The following is a 22,854-nucleotide window of genomic DNA, read 5'->3' as shown; positions in this document are numbered from 1 at the left end:
CATGGAAAAGTTGCAGGACGGCGGCCCTCGAGGACTGGAGTTTGAGACCCCTGCCGTATGGTGTTCATGCAGTTATCTACCCCACAGTGACAGCATGTCTGACTGCCTGTTCAGCATATGTAAAAATATATGATGAGTTTAAGCATGTGATGACAAACATGGTGTTTGTCATCACATGTCACATACATCTGGATGATCATTTGGAATAAACAAGAAACTAAAAACTTGTTGCTTCATCTTTTACCGTTATTATCATTATTATTATTATTGATCTTATTTTACATTTTTCATTGTTAGGCATTAGGTTTATTTTTTTTTCCTTCCAACTTCTTTTCCTCTTCCATGTTACTGTGTCAGCTTGTCAGCATCTATTTGGGGTTGGGAGCGGAACAGAAAGTAAGGAAATCCAAAGTGCCATTTAAACCAGGAGAGGTTCTTTTTCAGAAGAAGGGATTAATTCAAAAGAAATGAATTTACACAGGTGTTGTCGAGTTTGGCGGGCCACTCAAGCGGCCCTACTACGCACAAAAGAGAACAACAAACGCATCGCAGATCGGCACCGGACCCGTTCCCTGTGCAACTGTGACTGAGCAAGAAGAGTGGTGGAGAAAAGAGGAGCTGTTTGTGTGTGGAAACCCCCTCCCCTGGACTCTGGCCCCTTTCACTCCTGGACCCTGGAACCCTGGCCCTTTCCCCCAAACACCTTTGTATATATATTGCACTGTGGCAGATCACTGTAAATAAATTCACTCTTGTTCGAAAGGAGTTTGTGGTCTGCGCTTGAGTCTGTCCCTCTACTCCTCTTCAGTTCGCCTCAACATAAGCTCATCATATTCTATGATTTACTCTCAGGTGTTTGACGAGGTTAATGGTGCTGTCACAACACCTTACTGTCTTGCCACATGTATCGCAAACCGCGTCTTAGCTGTTTGTGGAGGTAAAATACATCCACACATGACTCCGTTTATGCTCAGCCATTGCTGTGAGTGTGCATGCCAGAGGCTGCTACACATTTATCCAGCCGTATTTCACAAATGACTAAGGCGTAAGAGGAAGTAGTTCCTTCCAATTTAGATGATCCGAATGATATAGTTTATTTCCACTGTTCCTGTTAATGAAACACTACAAATTTACCCCAAAGTACTAAAATATCGATATTTTAATATGAGAATCGATTCTAGAACATAAATTACTGGTATCGGAAGAATCGATATTTCAATATCGATCCGCACACCACTATTAGGAACTTCGTCTGTGTGTCATTCCAATTCAGGTTTTTATTATTTTATTTTATTTATTTATTTATTTATTTATTTATTTATTTATTTATTTATTTGTTTGTTTGTTTTAGGAATTTGGATTTTAGGATACTTCAAACAAATCTGCCAGATTAACAGGGTGTGTGAAGCTGGAGTTTGACACAAGATTGGTATTTTTAAAAGATTTAAATCACCAAATTCTGAATAAAAGTTTAACAAATTCAGGACATAATTAGTAATAGAAAGTAATAGAAAGCTAGTTGTATACATTATTAATCAGGATCAAAATTAAGGCATGTCAAAGCTATCCAAAAACATACCACATTAAATGCACAAAAGGCGCACAGAAAGCATACTTAGTTAATCTTTGAGTAGCCAGTAAAGATTATGAAGGTGCTAATTAGAATAACAGTTATCTGTTCTGCAAAGAAAAAAATAAATATGGGTAAAATTAACATGAGTATGAGAAATTTCAGCATTAAGATCTACCTAATGTGCAACAGTTCCCTGACATCTGTTTCATCTTTACAACACATGGCTACTTCACAAAATGCACAAAATAAAAGATTACCAGAAATTATTGAATTACAAATGAATGAAATTGTTACAGCTCAATTAACAGTTTTCATGTGGATCTTTGTGGGACTGTGTGCCATGATACATACTGACACAGAATGAAACGGCAAGATTTTGAGTAGATGTCCCCAACACAAAAACGTTTTTTTAAACAAAGGTAGTTTGTATTTCTGTGTATATTGCGAGTACAATGTTTTACTTATGTTTACATCAGACATCAAATCTACTCACTCTTTAGAATATAAGAACACTCAACTCTTTTCTTTAAAAACATCTATAGATTGATAAAAATCTATTAGTATAACTACAAATCTATGCTCTGTGCTGTGTTGATAATCATGCATGCAAATCAAAATCAAAGATGAAAACGATGACATAATTTTTTTTAAAGTTTGATTACAATTCCAAAATTTATTATGCCATTCAAAAATATTTTGGTGATCACACATATTTTTCTTTATTTGTTTTCCTTAAAAACCAAGCCAAATTCTTCTGGGATTAAATATTATATAAGCTATTAATAAAAACACAACAGATTAACTCACTGATACTATGGAAAAAAGGAACAAAGAAAAGCCTGACTTCTTGTTGGTTATCTGAATAACCACAGATTTCTGCATTCATTATGTGTTGCTAGCTGAATGTAAATCACTGGATGCACTGGATGTCATGTTGTAGCCATCTAAAAAAAACAGAGCAGTATAGTTAATCTGTGGCAAAAAATAATACACAGTAGACACTGAAGTAAGAAGTAAAATAATTGTATGAATAAATAAAATTAAAAAAATTAATTTGTGTTAATGTGCAACCCATCCAATTGTTTTCTGTGTTGGACTGCCTGATTAAGGTACAAGCACACCTAACAACACACAGCTTTTCCTGCATCTTTATGTTAATTTTTTAATTGTTATTTACCTCTTCCACGTCTCCAGTTCCTTAAAAATCGAAGTCCACTTGACGATGAGTTTCCAGCACTTGTGCTCTAAAATACAATACAAAAAACAAATCATGCAATATTTGAAAAAACAAAACAAAACAAAAAACAAGTTGGCTGAGATCCAAAAATAAGGAAAGAAAAAAGGAACACGAAAACTGTTCTTACCCCTGTCCCACTTCTGGACGGTCGTGCATATGATGATATTGCTGACCGCACCTGGTAAGTGAAATCTCAAATGTTACACTACAATGGAAGTTGCACAAGTTAGCTGTAAAAGTAAATTAATTCATGATGCCCAGCCAAACACTAAAAGGAATCTTTTTGTAAGTCTATGGTGATGTTTATCTTGCTTTTTTGTGTGCTTGTGTGGGATACGAACACATACATATAACTGTTATTTATTGAAGTGTGGGCCCACCTGCTGTTTGCTACTTTCACCATCAAGTCTGAATTAGTCATTTATATGGATTTACAGAGAAACCATGAAATGGCACTAAAAGGCAGAAGTTTGACTTGACAAGAGGATTTTAGTGTAGTATTATTACAATTCATATTCCTTTGTCAGTAAAGGTTTGTAGACATTAAGCACTTTGTTGGTTAAACCAAATTATATCATTTAACATTAATTTAAAGTAATTCAACAATAAGCACTTATTCATTAACTTGACTTAAAATTGAGCTGTACATACCTTACCATCCAGCAGTGTTCCAAACACCAAAATAAAGAAGCCCTTTTTTAAAAGACAGAGTAATGTCCGTTATCAAGGATTCAGTGATTAAAGATTCTGCTATTATGGTATAAAAAGGTAAAAAGTTTATTTGTACCTGTAGCGAATTGAAGAGTGCGAATGCAATATTGATTCCTATGTCTCTTGGATGCACCAGAAGTCCAGCTCCCAAACCCCAAGTTATTCCAAAAAATGGTGTAAGCACAGCCAAGCTCTTGACAATAACCAGTAAAACGCTCTTTTCACCTGCTTGTGCAGCAGTTGTTCCAACCCTTCTCCTTATAATTTTGTACAAAACCACAACCAGGATAATGAGATTTATCAGCACTATTGAAAGTGCAGGAATCACAAACGCCAGTAGAGCTTTGGACTCATCCCAGTTGAGCCAGCAGATTACATTTTCTCTGATATATTTGTTGTCTGGTGCAGTTGCAGCTATAGTTACTGTTGCTATGATTAGAGGAGCTCCGTAGCCTAGAGAAAATCCAATGGCCAGCATAGATGCTTTAGACAAACCCCCACCAAAGACATTAGTTGTACGGTAGAGCAGCAACAAAGCTGAGGCAAACATCCAGAAGAACAGAGCTAGGTAGAACAAATGGATAAAAAAGGTAGTTGCAGTGCATGCTGAGTGGTTTTTATGATTTGCATCTGAAATGGCTGCTCCAATTATAAACCAAATATCTGCAATCAGGAGGGACACAGCAATGTTAACTATGGAAACATGACGCAGGTAAGAGGTTTCATTCGTTCTTATTTTTCTCCATATGAGGCCTTCAATGATGAGACATATGACCAAGGAACCCATGGAAATGCCAACTCCGATGTAGGTTATATAGTCCAAAATTGGGCTAATTGGACTGTTTGGTGACATCAGGATAGAGAATGAGGTCAGGTGGTTGCAGTTGCAGGTGACAGTTCCAGTTTCATTTGTATTTACCACTTCACAGCCCTCATCGTCCCATCCTCCGAGACCATTAAGGAGACTGAAGTTCCAGAAGACACATTTTGGATCTCTCAGTGTATCATTTAAAATATCAAATGTCAAAGAGATATTATTGATTTGGCCACTGGACTGAACAAGTACAACCCTGCCACCGATGACCTTAATCGATGAATTGTCTATTTCTCTTGCAGGGAGTACATTATTGAGCGAGGCAAATGTTATCACTGTGATTGACTTAGTTTTACCCTCATTCTGTGGTATTTCTATCACCACTGAAGAATTAAAATCACCAATGATAGGGTTTGTGTATATAGTTCTGTTCAAGATGATAAAAGGCGTGTCAATACCAGAATTATTGAAACTGGCAAGGTGTTTTGTTATTATTTCAAGAGACTGCAATAATGATGAACTAACACCGTCAGGGTTAGAGATGTTATACGAGATACTTTCATTGTTTTTGTTCAGAAAGTTCCATGAGTCCCTTGCCTGATCTGTGGTGAGAACACCTGCAGTTATCAGGATATCCTACAGTAAAAAAAAAAGTATTAGATTGAATAAACAAATACAAAATTAAAAAAAAGCATGTATTATTTAGAATACTCAAACTTCAGTAAACTAGCATGTACCTTCATTGAGTTTTCATTGATTGCGATATTGAATAATTCTGTTCTGTTGGCTACATTTCTGAGGATTTGAACAACAGCATCAATATTTTTAGGTGAGTTAACCACTTGCTCAGAATTCCCATTAGTAACATTGCTGAGCTGTTGCAAAAATGCTGGCAGTGTAGTGGCAGTCAAGACCTGCAAGAGTTGAAGAGAAAAAGTATTTAGTTTCACAATTTAACTCAATGTTTAAGTTAGAATGACAAACTTGGGCTTCCTATTTACTAATTCCTATCTCAAAGGTTTTTGTTTGTAGAAATCCTCACAGAATCTGGCTTACGTTTACTACAGTCTTTTAACCTTAATCTGCCTGCAGTTATAAACCGAACAGTGAATACCGTGTAGTGATGCGCGAATCATGAACGAATCGTTCAATACTCGAGAATCACTTTACTGACTCATGAATCATGATTCACAAGTCCAACTGACTCACTGACTCATCCCTGTTGCTGTTAGCAGCAATGTATCTAGCTTATAATTAAAATTGTGGAGAAAAACACAACATCCAGTATCGTAACAAAAAAACTTCTGCTCTGAACTGGAAGAAAAAACCCTGAGTAGAAGCTCACATCAAGAAAATAGCTCCTCGGTTCACAGTAGCATCGCTCTGCCTAAGCGAATCACTTAGGACTCGCTCACCCCCTCCCTCCTGGCTCACAGCTTCTTCTTCTTCTTGGTTGGCAACCAATGTTAAGGCGCATTACCGCCCCCTGGCTCACAGCTCAGTGGACATTTAGATGAGAAAATATATATTTAACACATTTAAGGAAAATACTAATAAAATAAAATAAAATAAATGTTTATTAAGCAACTTTGATAGGAAATTGCTTAATTTTAGAAATGTTTTTGCTCTTTTTTGCTCTATAAAATTGTTGTTTTCTTTTAGAATCATTCATCTTAGCAGTAGGATTTACATGAAAAGGGAAACAAATTAAGTTTGATTGAAAATGTACATTTTTTGCACTCTCTGGTCAACTGACACAGTGAATCAAATGACTAAAAAACCGATTCACTTTGGTAAGTGACTCATTAAAACTCGATTCAGTAAAAAGAATCGAATTTACCATCGCTAATACCGTGTTTCATTTGTGCTTTCCATGTCTTCTGATCACAAATTGTAAATAGTGCTGTAGTGGCAAAACAAAGAAACACTACTTACTTACTTTGTGGTTATTTATTGAAAAAGTGTTTTTTTGTGCATACTTTATAAACTTAAACTACCTGCTTACTTTGTGGTTATTTATTTGACAAGTTTTATTTTTATTAAATGGGTGACAAGTTTATTTTGTATTAACAGTTTGTCTGTCATCACAAATTGTATTAACAGTTTGTCTGTCATCACAAATGGTATAAAACTGTAAAACATGTATTGCACAAAGTTAAAGGGCTTGATAAGCATTGACTCATTGCAGCTTACTTTAATTTCTGTTGTGCGGGGTTTTTTGGTGCAGTGGTTATCCTTTTTTATCTTTTTTTTTCTTTTTAACTTTCTGAGGTTTGTACTATGAAGCAGAACTTTGTCTTATCCGGGTAACTTTGGGGTGAACCAGGGTTTTCTGTAGTGATGGGATTTCCGGCTCCTTTTAGAGAACCGGCTCTTTCAGCTCCCAAAACTCGAAAAGCACATACAAACTCCAAAGCACGTACAATTTAGGGGCATCTATTTGTACTTGTGGACAATATAAATTGGTTACTTTAAATTAGGGAATATTACATTTCCTACATTTTGTATTTGTATTTTACTTATTCTCAGACTATTAAACAACATCAAGGTTCCAGCTGAAAGAATAATAACTAAAACTGCGTTATGCAAATTTAAACATTTATTTAACTCTTTTTTTTCACCATTGGCACAGCACCTGCCCCAGCTCTGATGCTTTCGGAAGGAAGAGAAGACAAGCTTTATGGTGATATTTTAAGTATCATGTTAGCACAACGCATTCAGAAGGTACTGTTGTCTGAACACAGACAGAAAAATCAGCTTCTACTAGATACTAGTTAACATGTGCAGTTCACATCACTGTAATGCTTTAACCATTTTGGGCTAGAGAGAGAATTCAAATGTTCCTTGAAAGAGGAGAATTATATCTCTAATTTTATAGCTGAAACTTAGTTAACTTAGTAGTTGTGATGTTTGACGTTAGGGCAATTGAATCCAAATAATGGAAAGAATCCCTGTATATATTTAACTTACTTTGTAGTACATAGAGCCCTGGAACTTGAAACTAACACTAGAAAACTAAAGTCAACTAAAACTCAAGTATGTTCACCAAGAAATAAAAACACCACTTAATCCTAAGACCATGATCGTTTTGCTGTCTAACAGGATACCATCCATTTGGAAACTGGTTGAAGGAGCTGTAATAATTTGAGAGGTGGATTCATCTTCCATTATAGCCCAGAATAGAATCAACAGGATTGTGTTGAGAACCATTTATATTTTACATTACATTACATGGTCATTTCCATCATCAGCAAAATTGAAATGTAGAGTAGAAAAAATTAGTCATTTAAGAGCCTATCTTACCATTTGATATAATCTAGTTTTGAAATTTATAGTCACAGTTGTCAAGTAAAACACATAGCAAATTAACTTTAATTAAAAGAGTAACTTAAAGAGAGGTTTGTGTAATATTTTTGTGGCTTCACTTAGGTGAACTTTCTAAACTCTTTAAAATATGTAATATTGTGATTTATCTCTAAGGTACATTTTCCACAATACAAAGAACTAAAAAGAACATGGCAGTTTATATAAGTCACCTCAGATTGGTCAAGCAGCTCCTTAATGGGTTGCAGTATGCAGGTGTCTCGTATTTCAGTATATGTTGTGATGTTGCACAATGCACTCTTTTCTCCTTCCTCATTGTTTGCACAGGGTATTCTGGCTCTGGAACCACTAACTGCCTTTCCAAATTCTTTATCATCACACATTTGAGGATCTAATAAAACAAAAACAAAAAAAAGACCTTATTAAATGTAGATAATTTTTAACCTGAATTTAATAAATTGCTTTATAATGTGTTAATACTCACTTCCTTTGTAAAATCTGAGTGTTATTGTTTCTTTGAATTCAGGATAGGTAGTTGATTGACAGGTAATTGTATCCTGCTCTTTGTCTGTACAGCTATCAGTTTTATATTGATAGGAAATGCTTTTTTTACCTTTGGATAAATCGCAGAAACAACAAAGTCAATATGAATAGCAATACAAGCTAAACATTCAGAGCTGATGTAATATTAATCAGACTAGTTTTTAAAAAGTTTTGTCTCATATTAGTAAATAACGTAAGTATTGCAAGATGAGCAGAGAAATTATTTCCCAATAGCTGATTTGCATTTTGTTGATTCTTTGTTTCAGATTTACCGCTAATATTCACGTTTGTGAAATTAATATTGTAGTCATTGTTGACAGTGCAGCTTAGTGGCACATTTTGACCACTACAATTCAAAAATTTTTGAATTGGGTCCACTCTGATCAAGGGTTTCTCTTTGAGTGTGAAGGCTCCATTGGATCGTTGTCGATAAAATGATTCATCCTTTTTCCGTATGAGCCTGCATTCATAATTTCCTGGAATGAAAGTAAATTATTATATACATAAATAAAATAGTGTTGCCAAACAAAAATAATAATATATGGGTTGACAGTGTCACTTATTTCTGTATTATACAGTTGTAATATGGCTGGTTCTCCTATGCAGATTCAGTGTTTCCTACAAAAAAGCAATAATGTAGCTGATAACGAGTTTTTGCTCCATTTTGTTTCAAGAATACCATTCTCTGTCTAGCAACATTTTATTTTACTGTTATATTATTAAGAGCTCAGCAACCATTTATTTCCAAATTTAAATAGGATTTCTAATATGAATTAGTTGACATCTGTGTTCACACAAGTACACATTTACACTGGCACTTGTAATTTGGTATTTCTTTCTCTTGAGAAAGGCTTGTGCAACAGCAATGGTTTAACTATTTAAATCAAATGATTTCAGTCCTTCTGCACTAATATTGATTGCTCCATTGCAGTAACAACGTTTTCCTTAACCCTCTGGGGTTGCAGCGACCCAGCGACTCCATTTCAACTTGGGTCAGAAGTGCGGACTTCAAACTATATACCAGATTTTAAATTGTGTCGATAGGCCACGTAAAAGAGTTATGATAAAAGATACATGTGATGTTTTTTTCTGAACCAAACAAGTTTTACCCTTAAGCCAATCAGAATGTTGTAATTGCACTTGCTGAATCACTAAAAAATGCTGAGACTGCACTCGCATTTTAAATGTATATGATTTGTGAATTTCCCCATGGAATGCAGTTGTTTGCTTCTTACCACTGTCAGCACGAATGAACTGTGACACAGATAAGACTGAGTGACTGTTGTTTTTTGAAATGGTATGATGTACTCCATCTGCAACTATGACATTGCCATCACGTCTCCACTCTGCTCTCCAGTCAGTACGAAAGAGATCCAATGGTGGATGGCCACATGTTACATTGACTTTATCCTCCCAAAATCCACTACCTTCAAATTTAAAATCCAGAAAACGTGGCTCTATAAAAATGAACATAAATATAAAAAAATGATTAAACAATCATCTGATCTCATGTGTTTTTTGATATGACCTTAAACATATATGTAAAATTGAATAAAATCACAAATGTAGACAAGTGCTTACCATCTGATATCATAGAGTAGATTTTTGCTAGCTGGTCAAAAATTCCATTGTTTAGTGTTTGGATGACTGTAGTAGCAGCAGTGACATTATATTCAGCGATGGTGCTTCCACTCCTATAATATGGAAAAGGATTGGAAACGCTAACATTTCTGGCATGTAATGTACATTTTCACTCTCACACCTACAGATAAGTCAATGATAGTTGAGTCATAGTTTTATATTTTCAGTCTACTAGCACTTGGAATCCAATCCCCTAAATAGCTTTGCACTATACTTAACTTAAAAAGAATTCTCCAAAAACCTCACATTTTTCTTCAATTTACGAGTTAGTAGTTTACCATTTGGTAAAATCAAGTTATTATTATTATTATTATTATTATTATTATTATTATTATTATTATTATTATTATGACCACAACATATTACTCAAATGACTGGAGAACTGGGCAGGTCTTTCAGGAACTGTACTGAACTGGTTCAAAACATACTTAGAAAACAGGAAATACTTTGTATCAATAGGTAACTTCACATCTTCACAAATGACCATAAACAAACTCCTAAGCATTGTGGAAAGTATTCCCAGAAGATCTGAAGCTATTATAGCTGTAAAGAGTTGGTCGATATTATATTAAGAGGGAAATATCACTCAAGATCATATGTGTGTGAAGGCAGAATACTTTTGGCAATATAGTGAATATATATATATTTTTTTCAAACCATTATCTGTAAACCCTGGAGCTAGTTGTGCAGGAAGATGTGAGTAGATCAGCATTTTCTTAATTCTTAGACAAATCTGTCTTGCCCCAATAACCATGCCACGTTCAAAGTTACATAAATTACTTTTCTTTCCCATTCTGATGCTAGGCTCTTATAGACTAGAGAATGACAGACTAAGTGGACTGGGTTTACAGTTTTTTACAGACACTAGGACACATTTCTCAATACTTAGGTCACTTTTGCAAAACTCCTCACACAGTGAGCACAACAGAAGTCTATGTGGGCTAAACTGAGGATCAGTTATCATTGTTTTGGCACAAAATGCATTCAATGACTACATCTCTCAAATTTCATGAATTATTTTCTCACTCAGACACAACAACTGCCAAAAATCTTTGTACGTACAGGACATTTTGCATGTACTTACATACTGTTTTCAAAACTGTTAAACTTATGGCCAAAACAATAACATAATGCAAAACTGAATAAGACAGCAAAATTCAACAGCAATATTTTATTGAAACATATTTTACAGTTTTTTCTGAATGCTTAAACCCTAACTGTGATTCCTGTAGCACAATCTCTAAAACTATTCAGACTTATAGCAAAACCACTCACTGAGTTTGCAAAACTAAAAGCACAAAAACTGCTTTGCACTCAGTTTGCAATTTTGTAACACACACTTTGCAAAACTGTAGGCACAATTCACTGCACAACACTCAATTACCAAATTTCCAACACACTCCTAGCAAAAGTATACACATGTATGGCTATCATTAACACTAATTTGCCAACTGTCTGGCACACTTTCACATGTGAAAACTTTTTTAGATAATTAGTTCACTTTGCAATCAGCCTAAGCACTATAATACAGGTAAGCTGTGTGTGCGGAGTACAATGGAGGGAGCAGAAAGAGTGAGAAGTAGAGGAAGCCGAGGAAGAGGACGTGGAGGTGAAGAAGTAGGATGAAGAGGATGACAAGGACAAGGAGGAGCAAGAGGAAGACGAGGAGGGGGGAGAGGAAGATGAGGAGGGGGGAGAGGAAGGGTAGGAAGAGTAAGAAATAGAATTGCTGATGACATCAGAGCTACAATAGTGGACCATGTAATCAACCGTGGAATGACCCTGAGGGTAGCTGGCCAACGGGTCCAGCCTAACTCGAGCCGCTACACTGTAGCAAGCACCATAAGGACATCTTGAAATGAGAATCGGTTAGTACAGTCACTTCGCACAAAGATTTGTAGCACTGCCATATGCCAATGAGAAACACACCAATACCATTGATGTAAAAATACTGAAATTGTTACTTTACAGAATTGCTAGATGACCAGATGCTGGGGCAGAGGAAGCATGTTCACTGCAGACCAAGTAACCCATATAGTCATTATGGCGATTGCAAATAATCCTATACTTGGAAATAAACACTTGTGTTTGTTTTGATGTGTTTGAATAAACACCAGGGGCCTGTTCTTCGTACCGCGCTAAGTGAGTTAGCTGGATGAGATTGTTGACGATTTCGCGTGATCCTGGATCGTTCGGTTCCCCGAAGCCCATCCGGGACTTGCTGTCATAGCAACAGAGCCGTAAGCGTAAACCTGCTGGGGAGCAGGTTTACTTTATGTAAACAGGATTAGATCGCGGCCACGCAGGTATGTCCGCGTCATTCATACGAAAGCAACAGCGATATTCCACCACTGTTTCACCATAAATAAATAACATCAATGTAACTAAAGATAATGCAGCACTTGATCCTTTTATTGATTTCACACAGATACATACAGGTCATTCCCTAAAAAAGGGAAATGTACTATTAACATTCTATTACATGTATGTGATTATTACAGATGTAATTCATATTTCAGAGTAGTAATTGTAAATTACTTCGTGTAATCAAGATGAGAGACCACGGCTATAAAAGCGAAGGTGGATTTGGGAAGTCTGTCGCAGTTATATCCTGTCCGTTTACGCGAGCCACCCATTGCGGAAGGTGCAAGATTGATAAGGAGAGTCCTCAGAATTCAGCGTATATTGCGGGACAGACAGGATCCTTTAGCTCAGCGCGACAGTGTGCTCATAGAGAGATATCGATTTTCCCGTGAGGGTATTATTCACTTAACCAACTTGTTGACGAGGGGGTGCAGGACCACCACCTGTCTTTTTTTTTGCTCTGCCCTTTTCTTGGTTGCTGTTATAAACAAACAGATCATTCCAGGGTCTCTTTCCAAGAGACTAAAAGCAATATAAGTGATAAATATTACCATTCTGTAGAATATTCTTATATTTCACTTTTACTTGTTCCCATGTTCTAGTGGGTCCTGTTGTGGCTCTCATGTGAAAGGGGATATAATATAACATATTATAATATAATATAATGTAATATAATATTGGATAATATGGTGTGATATGATAAATCTACCCTACCGCCTACTGGTGTTGGCCAGAGGGGCCGATGGCGCAATATGGCAGCCTGGCTTCTGTCAGTCTGCCCCAGGGCAGCTGTGGCTACAACCGTAGCTTGCCTCCACCAGTGTGTGAATGTGAGAGTGAATGAATAGTGGCATTGTAAAGCGCTTTGGGTGCCTTGAAAAGCGCTATATAAATCCACTCCATTATTATTGTTATTATTGAATTACTTACGAGTTTGATTTGTCAGCAACTTTCTGCCAGCCCTCTCTCCTTGCTTTTGCAGCCTTTGCAGTGTTCTCTTGCGTTTTAATTAAACTCTGAAACTCCTGAAATCCCTCACTCAAGAGTTCTTGCTCTGCTGCCGAAAAATACCGAGCGCGCTCCTTCGACATTTTCGCCGACCAATCAAAGGGTTGCCGATCAATGTTTCTACTATCGATGCGTAGCCCCTGTTGGGCCACCCAGTGATCTCACATTACTTCATCCAGCTATACTAATCGTCAACAACAGGTGTGTTCGGGGAACCGGAATAGCGAGCTCAGAGTTAGCGCGATGATTTGGTCTTGGATGTTTCATTTGATCTTGGATGTAGTAAGCGACGTACGAAGCACAGGGCCCAGTACTTGAAGTTTGGATCCCTCCATGCTTATGGATCTATGACAGAAGTATGAGCTCAAACTGACATAGCCTACCTTGTGCACAGAGAAAGCAAAAGCCAGATGTGTTTTGTATTCATACCATCAGTGTGCAGTTGGCGCATTGTGTGCTTAGTAGATGATGGCTTGTGTGTACTGTTTGATACGGAAACACCATTTTTACGAAGGTGTGAAGAGTTAATCTAGCTGTGTTTGCTTTTGCAAGAGAACTACAATGTTTTGATTATTGGGTGACAGGTTTTCTTATTTGTGTGAAGAGTTTTGCAAAATTAGCCAATAGTTACAAAAAATGTGCTTAAGCAATCAGAAAAAACTGTAAATCTAAAAATGCAGTTTAACCAGCCACAGCTGATTCTCATTGTAGATGAACATCTACACAGGTGTTACTCCTTCAATTTTTCAACTCCTTCAATTCTGGCATGCCAGAAGATTCTTTCCTAGGTGTATTGCCCTAGATGACATAAGATGTGATGTGGATGGGAACCTGTGGCCAAATGGAGAAGACCGAGTAGATTAGCATTACTATTGTATGTGTATCAGTGGATGGTGTGTATACAAATTCTTGTATTTTGGGATTACTTAGTGCAAAAAACTAAAAATACATAAACAAATATTGACGAATTCTGCATGATGTCTAATTCATTCCAGTAACATATATTGAAATTATAAACAGAGATGTGTCCTTGTTTTACACAAGAAAACACTGTGTAATGCTACATGTTGCTAGTGTTTTTTAGGTCATTGTTTTGTGGGTGACAAAGTGTGTTTGTCGGCTGTCAACCTTTGCTAGTGTTCTGGAAGAATGAATTTATTTGAGACCTGAATAAAGTGTTTTGGTAGTTGTAGTGCATTTTGAATGTGAAATGAACTGCTTTGCCAAGCTGAAGGTCAGTTAGGAGAATTGTGTGAAGAGTTTTGCAAAAGTGACCTAAGTATTGAGAAATGTGTCCTAGCGGCTGTAAAAAACTGTAAGTCAAGTTCTTGGCCTGTATTAGAGTCTCAGTCTGCCTCTGTATAAGGTGATGATTATACAGATGTTATACTAGATGTTTTTGCCAGTATGGTGTGTGTGTAAGTGATTCATGGGTAGTGGAACTTTAGGTTGTAGTTATCCCTTTTTTGTAGGGCATTTATGTTAAGAAGCTTCAAGGTAGCCACATAATGATTTTTTCTTTTGACTTGCAGTGTTGACACAGAGGAGAAACTTTTCAAAGACTGTAACAACTGTAAAAAAACAAACAAACAAAAAAACCTAAACAAAGAAACAATTGTTAGGATTGGTATATTAAAAAAGATAATGTGACTTACCGGAATTTAATTAATTGTGCTGTGATTTTGTTCTTCTGTGCTTCTGCTTTAATCTGTTTGAGATAGTGACATTGCCAAACATGAATTAAACCACCTGAATTGAGTAGTTTGAGATTATGTGAAAATTGAATGACACAAAGATGGGGCTAATTGAGACTTACAGCAGTGCTAACATTTCCGAAAAAATCACTGTTTGGATTATTGTATGTGTCACTAAATTCCACATTTATGGTCAATTGATCTGTTGTAACAGAAGCAGTAGTTGGTGTTATTGTAGTAGTTGTGTTTGCTGTTGTTGTTGTAGTTGACATCGCTGTGGTTGTAGTAGTTGGCACTCTTGTAGTACTCGAAACCCGTGTTGTTGTTGTGTCTGTCATTGGTGTGGTTGTATTTGGCATCAGAATTGTTGTATTGGTTAGAATTGGTGTTGGTGCAGTTGTTGGTAATGGTTTTGTTGTAGTAGGATCTGGTGTAGTTGTGTTTGGAATCAGTGTTGTTGTGTTTAGCATTGGTGTTGTTGTAGTAGGATCTGGTGTTGTTGTGTTTAGCATTGGTGTTGTAGTAGTAGGATCTGGTGTTGTTGTGTTTGGCATCAGTGTTGTTGTGTTTAGCATTGGTGTTGTTGTAGTAGGATCTGGTGTTGTTGTGTTTAGCATTGGTGTTGTTATAGTAGGGTCTGGTGTTGTTGTGTTTAGCATTGGTGTTGTAGTTGTAGGATCTGGTGTTGTTGTGTTTAGCATTGGTGTTGTAGTAGTAGGATCTGGTGTTGTTGTGTTTGGCATCAGTGTTGTTGTGTTTAGCATTGGTGTTGTTGTAGTAGGATCTGGTGTTGTTGTGTTTAGCATTGGTGTTGTTATAGTAGGGTCTGGTGTTGTTGTGTTTAGCATTGGTGTTGTAGTTGTAGGATCTGGTGTTGTTGTGTTTGGCATTGGTGGACAGGGAATGATATCTGTGGAGAAACATTCAAGAATTCCTTATATTGTTTTAGTGACACGGAGAACACTCATGACGCAAACTTGATGAATTTAAAGTGAATAAAAAAAATACATCTTGTTATAAAAACGACAAGGTCCTTACTTGTGACTGGTTCACAGAATTCTCCATCAGGAGGAAATCCCTTTATGCAATCACAGGTTTGTGAGGTAACATTACTGCATGCGCCGTACTCATCACACTTGCCACATGACCAAGCAAACTGGTCTTCACACTGACACTGGAGTCCTCCAGTGGAGTTTGGATAGCACCCTTTTCAAGACATTTAAAAGAATAACAAAACACAGTTCACAAGTCATACAGCACCATATGAACAGCATTAAATGTGTTGGAGTGCAAAAGTCAAATAAGATCAGGTCCTTACATGTGGTGAAGTTCAAGTCTTTCAGTGTTAAAGACCCAGTGATGATTTTGGGGAAGGAGAAATTTCTCAGAATATTTCTGAGCACAACACTGAAATTCTGGGGCACACTAGATGCTGGGATGTGCAGTTCAAGGTCTATATCAAAGTCCACTGGTGCTGTGAAGGAGAAAAGGGGAAATCCATCACATACAACTGTTGCAATGATGGGAAACTATATTTACGTGAAAATGTAAAACTGACCCAAGTTCGACTCATGCATGTTACAGATTTTCAAATACCTTTATCATTTAAGAATGCATTACTTATTAAAGTATGTTACTTGTCCAGGTTTATCCATTACCAACACATGGGTTTAGGTCAATGCCTAAAAAGCTACTTGGTAAGTTTTAGAAAATTAGCAGCGGCTGAGCTAAAGCACAACAGTAGCCATATCTTTTGAAAGTGTTTTCTTTGTTGCCAAATTGATGGCCTCCATGTTTTTCTCTCTAAATAAAATATTGTATACACTTTCCATTGTAAAAATAATTTCTTACATATTGATAATTAATAACACACCCAAAATACAAATGAAACATAACAAGATCATTTGTGTCTTTGAACAGAAACAATCAGATAATTCTGTAGTGATGACTTCACAAACTGCCATGAGACTGGGATGCTCAGTTCGTCTGGTGTTTCTTCAAATACAATTTTTTATGTTTTAAGAGTTTACACTATATCTCAGGCATACAAAGAAACAATAGAGGTGATATTTAGAACATCCTGTACAGTATTCTTTTAAAGAATAAGAATGTATAAATGTGTGTCACATTTAAAGAATTTGCAAATAATGAACGCAGTGTTAGATCTGTCAATGTTTCTTTAATACAGTGTGTATAGAATGAATTGAACTGTGCTTCCACAAATGAATAACAAAGATGTTTGTCATACCAGGAGGTGGTGTTGGGCAAGGAGCAACGCCTGTGGAAAAACATTACATGTTTAATTATTTAAATTTCAAGCCAGAAACTAAACACCATGACTTTGGTTATGTCATAGAAATGTCAGCAAGGATAATGAATGCAGTGTTAGATGTGTTAATGTTTCTTTAATACAGTGAGTATAGAATTAATTGCAGTGTGTTTCCACAGAGCAATTCATATCTAATGTCTAATCACTCTCATAACACAATGTTAGGTAATCAGACAGTTGAAAAGTTCATTCATTTATTTGATAAAGGCAGTAGTCTGTTCATCCAACAGCTAGATGATATCAGTTCTTACTTGTGATTGGTTGACAGAACTCCCCACTCAGAGGAAATCCCTTTATGCAATTACAGGTTTGTGAGGTGACATTACTGCATGTGCTGTACTCATCACACTTGCCACATGACCAAGCAAACTGGTCTTCACACTGACACTGGAGTCCTCCAGTGGAGTTTGGATAGCACCCTTTTCAAGACATTTAAAAGAATAACAAAACACAGTTCACAAGTCATACAGCACCATATGAACAGCATTAAATGTGTTGGAGTGTTGGAAGTCAAATAAGATCAGGTCCTTACATGTGGTGAAGTTCAAGTCTTTCAGTGTTAAAGACCCAGTGATGATTTTGGGGAAGGAGAAATTTCTCAGAATATTTCTGAGCACAACACTGAAATTCTGGGGCACACTAGATGCTGGGATGTGCAGTTCAAGGTCTATATCAAAGTCCACTGGTGCTGTGAAGGAGAAAAGGGGAAATCCATCACATACAACTGTTGCAATGATGGGAAACTATATTTACGTGAAAATGTAAAACTGACCCAAGTTCGACTCATGCATGTTACAGATTTTCAAATACCTTTATCATTTAAGAATGCATTACTTATTAAAGTATGTTACTTGTCCAGGTTTATCCATTACCAACACATGGGTTTAGGTCAATGCCTAAAAAGCTACTTGGTAAGTTTTAGAAAATTAGCAGCGGCTGAGCTAAAGCACAACAGTAGCCATATCTTTTGAAAGTGTTTTCTTTGTTGCCAAATTGATGGCCTCCACGTTTTTCTCTCTAAATAACATATTGTATACACTTTCCATTGTAAAAATAATTTCTTACATATTGATATTTGATAACACACACAAAATACAAATTAAACATAACAAGATCATTTGTGTCTTTGAACACAAACAATCAGATAATTTAATACAGTGTGTATAGAATGAATTGAACTGTGCTTCCACAAATGAATAACAAAGATGTTTGTCATACCAGGAGGTGGTGTTGGGCAAGGAGCGACACCTGTGGAAAAACATTACATGTTTAATTATTTAAATTTCAAGCCAGAAACTAAACACCATGACTTTGGTTATGTCATAGAAATGTCAGCAAGGATAATGAATGCAGTGTTAGGTGTGTTAATGTTTCTTTAATACAGTGAGTATAGAATTAATTGCAGTGTGTTTCCACAGAGCAATTCATATCTAATGTCTAATCACTCTCATAACACAATGTTAGGTAATTAGACAGTTGAAAAGTTCATTCATTTATTTGATAAAGGCAGTAGTCTGTTCATCCAACAGCAAGATGATATCAGTTCTTACTTGTGATTGGTTGACAGAACTCCCCACTCAGAGGAAATCCCTTTATGCAATTACAGGTTTGTGAGGTGACATTACTGCATGTGCTGTACTCATCACACTTGCCACATGACCAAGCAAACTGGTCTTCACACTGACACTGGAGTCCTCCAGTGGAGTTTGGATAGCACCCTTTTCAAGACATTTAAAAGAATAACAAAACACAGTTCACAAGTCATACAGCACCATATGAACAGCATTAAATGTGTTGGAGTGTTGGAAGTCAAATAAGATCAGGTCCTTACATGTGGTGAAGTTCAAGTCTTTCAGTGTTAAAGACCCAGTGATGATTTTGGGGAAGGAGAAATTTCTCAGAATATTTCTGAGCACAACACTGAAATTCTGGGGCACACTAGATGCTGGGATGTGCAGTTCAAGGTCTATATCAAAGTCCACTGGTGCTGTGAAGGAGAAAAGGGGAAATCCATCACATACAACTGTTGCAATGATGGGAAACTATATTTACGTGAAAATGTAAAACTGACCCAAGTTCGACTCATGCATGTTACAGATTTTCAAATACCTTTATCATTTAAGAATGCATTACTTATTAAAGTATGTTACTTGTCCAGGTTTATCCATTACCAACACATGGGTTTAGGTCAATGCCTAAAAAGCTACTTGGTAAGTTTTAGAAAATTAGCAGCGGCTGAGCTAAAGCACAACAGTAGCCATATCTTTTGAAAGTGTTTTCTTTGTTGCCAAATTGATGGCCTCCATGTTTTTCTCTCTAAATAAAATATTGTATACACTTTCCATTGTAAAAATAATTTCTTACATATTGATAATTAATAACACACCCAAAATACAAATGAAACATAACAAGATCATTTGTGTCTTTGAACAGAAACAATCAGATAATTCTGTAGTGATGACTTCACAAACTGCCATGAGACTGGGATGCTCAGTTCGTCTGGTGTTTCTTCAAATACAATTTTTTATGTTTTAAGAGTTTACACTATATCTCAGGCATACAAAGAAACAATAGAGGTGATATTTAGAACATCCTGTACAGTATTCTTTTAAAGAATAAGAATGTATAAATGTGTGTCACATTTAAAGAATTTGCAAATAATGAACGCAGTGTTAGATCTGTCAATGTTTCTTTAATACAGTGTGTATAGAATGAATTGAACTGTGCTTCCACAAATGAATAACAAAGATGTTTGTCATACCAGGAGGTGGTGTTGGGCAAGGAGCGACGCCTGTGGAAAAACATTACATGTTTAATTATTTCAATTTCAAGCCAGAAACTAAACACCATGACTTTGGTTATGTCATAGAAATGTCAGCAAGGATAATGAATGCAGTGTTAGGTGTGTTAATGTTTCTTTAATACAGTGAGTATAGAATTAATTGCAGTGTGTTTCCACAGAGCAATTCATATCTAATGTCTAATCACTCTCATAACACAATGTTAGGTAATCAGACAGTTGAAAAGTTCATTCATCTATTTGATAAAGGAAGTAGTCTGTTCATCCAACAGCTAGACAATTGCAGTTCTTACTTGTGATTGGTTGCCAGAACTCCCCACTCAGAGGAAGTCCATAACTTTTGGTTATGTCATAGCAATGTCAGTAAGGATTTTGAACGCAATGTTAGATCTGTTAATGTTTCTTTAATATGCTTCTAAAATGCTTCTATTTCTTCAGCTGCAAGTTTCTTACTTGCGTTTGGTTCACAGAACTCTCCATCAGGAGGAAGCCCTTTGATGCATCCACAGGCTTGTGAGGTGACATTACTGCATGCACCGTATAGGCCACACTTTTCACATGACCAACCAAAGTGGTCCTCACACTGACACTGCATTCCTCCGGTGGAGTTTGGATAGCACCCTGTTAAAGTCATTCAAAACAATGACAAAACACACCTCATAAACCATGCACCAGAGTATGAACACATTTAAATCTGTCCGAGTACAAAATTCTTACATGTGGTGAAGTTCAAGTCTTCTATTATTAAAGACTGAGTGATGGTTTTGGGGAATGACAAATTTCCCACATAGTTTCTGAACAGATCAATGAAATTTGGGGGCAGGCTGGATACTGGCAAGAGCAAGTTAAAGTCTATATCATACTCCACTGGCACTGTAGAGGAGACAAAAAACAAGCACCCCATTTATTTAAGATGTTTCTACTTCTGTTGCAACTTTATATATATAATATACATGTGAAATACATATATCACATGTATATTAAATTACATGTGATATATCATTTAGTGATATAGCTGTTGGTGTAGCTAGTGTTGACACTGAGAAAACATTTCTCAAACATTTCATAAATTTTAAATATCTCTCGTAAACAAGAAAATTGCGACTACAGCAACTGAACCTTTGAAACAAATTTCATACAAATGGTCAGAGGGCCCGGTGGCGCCAGTGTCCGGCAGCCTCGCCTCTGTCAGTGCGCCCCAGGTTGGCTGTGGGTACAATGTAGCTTGCCATCACCAGTGTGTGAATGTGTGTGTGTGAATGGGTGGATGACTGGATATGTAAAGCGCTTTGGGGTCCTTAGGGACTAGTAAAGCGCTATATAAATATAGGCCATTTACCATTTTTATACAAAGTTATGGCTTTAGGATAGAATTCAAATCAACATCCTTTACACTTTAAAAAAAATTACATTATTAAATCCTTTCACAGAACACAGATGTAGAAACCTCAGTCTAACTACATATGCTGGATAAATGTACTTACATTTGCATTACATACTTACTTACCTATCACATGTGATACATGTTTGCCTAGTCCTACCTGGGTTGCTGGTTTTTAACTGGCAATATTGCCCATCTGCTGGAAGTCCATTAATGCATCCACACGTATCACCAACGATGGCATCACAGGCCTCATAGTCAATGCATTTGTTATATGACCAAGCAAAGCTCTCCTCACATGTGCACTGGTATCCAGTTATGTTTGCAGTTATGTTTGGTGAACACACTGAGAAGAACACAACACAATGGTTCAATGTGACACTTTGAGTGAATAAGATTGGCAAGCAATGGAGATGCAACATAAATGGATGTTTTACCTGTTGTTGTATTAATGCTTGTAATCTCACCAGTGGCGTTGATCAATAAAGGAAAACTGAGAGTGTTCAGTATCGACTGGAATTGTTCCAGATTTGAGACGCTTATAACAGCTTGGAACTCATACTCAGTGGAATTTGATGAAGCTAAAGGTAAAAAAAAAAGAAAAAAAAAGAAAAACCCAAACAAACCATAAAGCAATGATAACACTGATAATCTGGACTTGGTCAGATACTGTTATTGCTATTCAGTTCTGCTTGTTCATTGAATATCCTCCCTCGTCTAGTTTTTCAAAGCACTTTGCAAAGCATGTTTTTTTTTAATAAATACAATTATTATATAATTATATTATTAGTCAACAAACATGTGTTACGTTGTAGTAACACTGCTAAAATTTTACTCACTTTCTCTTTTTTGTCTTAGATGAATGCTGGATTCTTCTGCACTCATTAACTCCTGGAAGAAAATCCAGGAGGAAAATGATTTGTTTCACTGTATTTTTTCATCATTATACATTCATTCATTTTTATTCTTACCTCAAAGAAGCCGTTTAGAAACTCTCTGTGTCTCTCATACTTAAGACAGTTCCATATGACTAGGAGAATAACGATGCATAACGAGACCTTTCGTAATGTCATCCTAACTAAAGAGAAAAGAACACAAGTCCTTTTAATAAAATCAGTCATTATTCACGGTGTCATGCTGCTGGCATTCCTTCTGTAAATGGGAGCCAACAGGAAGGCAAAAGGTTTTCTGCCTTCCAGATAATGTGCTGCTCAACTTGTTTAAATGTATTTGGATCATACCAGCCTGTCAATGTTTATTTGTTAGCATGCAAACAGAGTTTTAAAAATGTTTAACTTCAAACATTGTCAAAGTCAACAACTTGTAATACTAAGCAAAAAAACAAAAAAACAAAAAACTGATGGTCTATATACAGTATGAGAATTTTCGAGTGCCAATAATCTTTCCTGTTCTTAGATAAGAAAATAGTAACTGA

At 36.4% G+C, this 22,854-nt stretch overlaps 1 protein-coding gene across 1 annotated transcript; it reads right to left on the bottom strand.

Moving 5' to 3' along the window:
* Positions 1-638: 638 nt before the first annotated feature.
* On the bottom strand, positions 639-22,555 carry LOC146684953 (uncharacterized). Its single transcript, XM_085442981.1, has 28 exons — positions 22,391-22,555; positions 22,259-22,310; positions 21,857-22,000; positions 21,580-21,765; positions 20,756-20,911; positions 20,492-20,659; positions 20,000-20,029; positions 19,070-19,225; positions 18,789-18,956; positions 18,457-18,486; positions 17,771-17,926; positions 17,490-17,657; positions 17,158-17,187; positions 16,228-16,383; positions 15,948-16,115; positions 15,032-15,819; positions 14,871-14,923; positions 9,784-9,896; positions 9,438-9,659; positions 8,475-8,678; positions 8,144-8,272; positions 7,872-8,050; positions 5,073-5,249; positions 3,598-4,971; positions 3,462-3,503; positions 2,938-2,988; positions 2,751-2,817; positions 639-2,517 (listed from the first exon to the last, which is right to left on the bottom strand). Exons 1-28 carry the CDS (start codon positions 22,538-22,540, stop codon positions 2,459-2,461), a joined length of 5,376 nt encoding a protein of 1,791 aa, XP_085299107.1. The 5' UTR covers positions 22,541-22,555; the 3' UTR covers positions 639-2,458.
* Between the last annotated feature and the right edge of the window lie 299 nt (positions 22,556-22,854).

This window comes from Copadichromis virginalis, linkage group LG20 (assembly GCF_057382275.1).
Source record: "Copadichromis virginalis isolate Kocher_CV1m ecotype Utaka linkage group LG20, C_Virginalis_male_GT1.1, whole genome shotgun sequence".
NCBI lineage: Eukaryota > Metazoa > Chordata > Actinopteri > Cichliformes > Cichlidae > Copadichromis > Copadichromis virginalis.
Note: the sequence above shows the minus strand (reverse complement) of the source record. Positions and strands in the feature narration are given on the sequence as shown.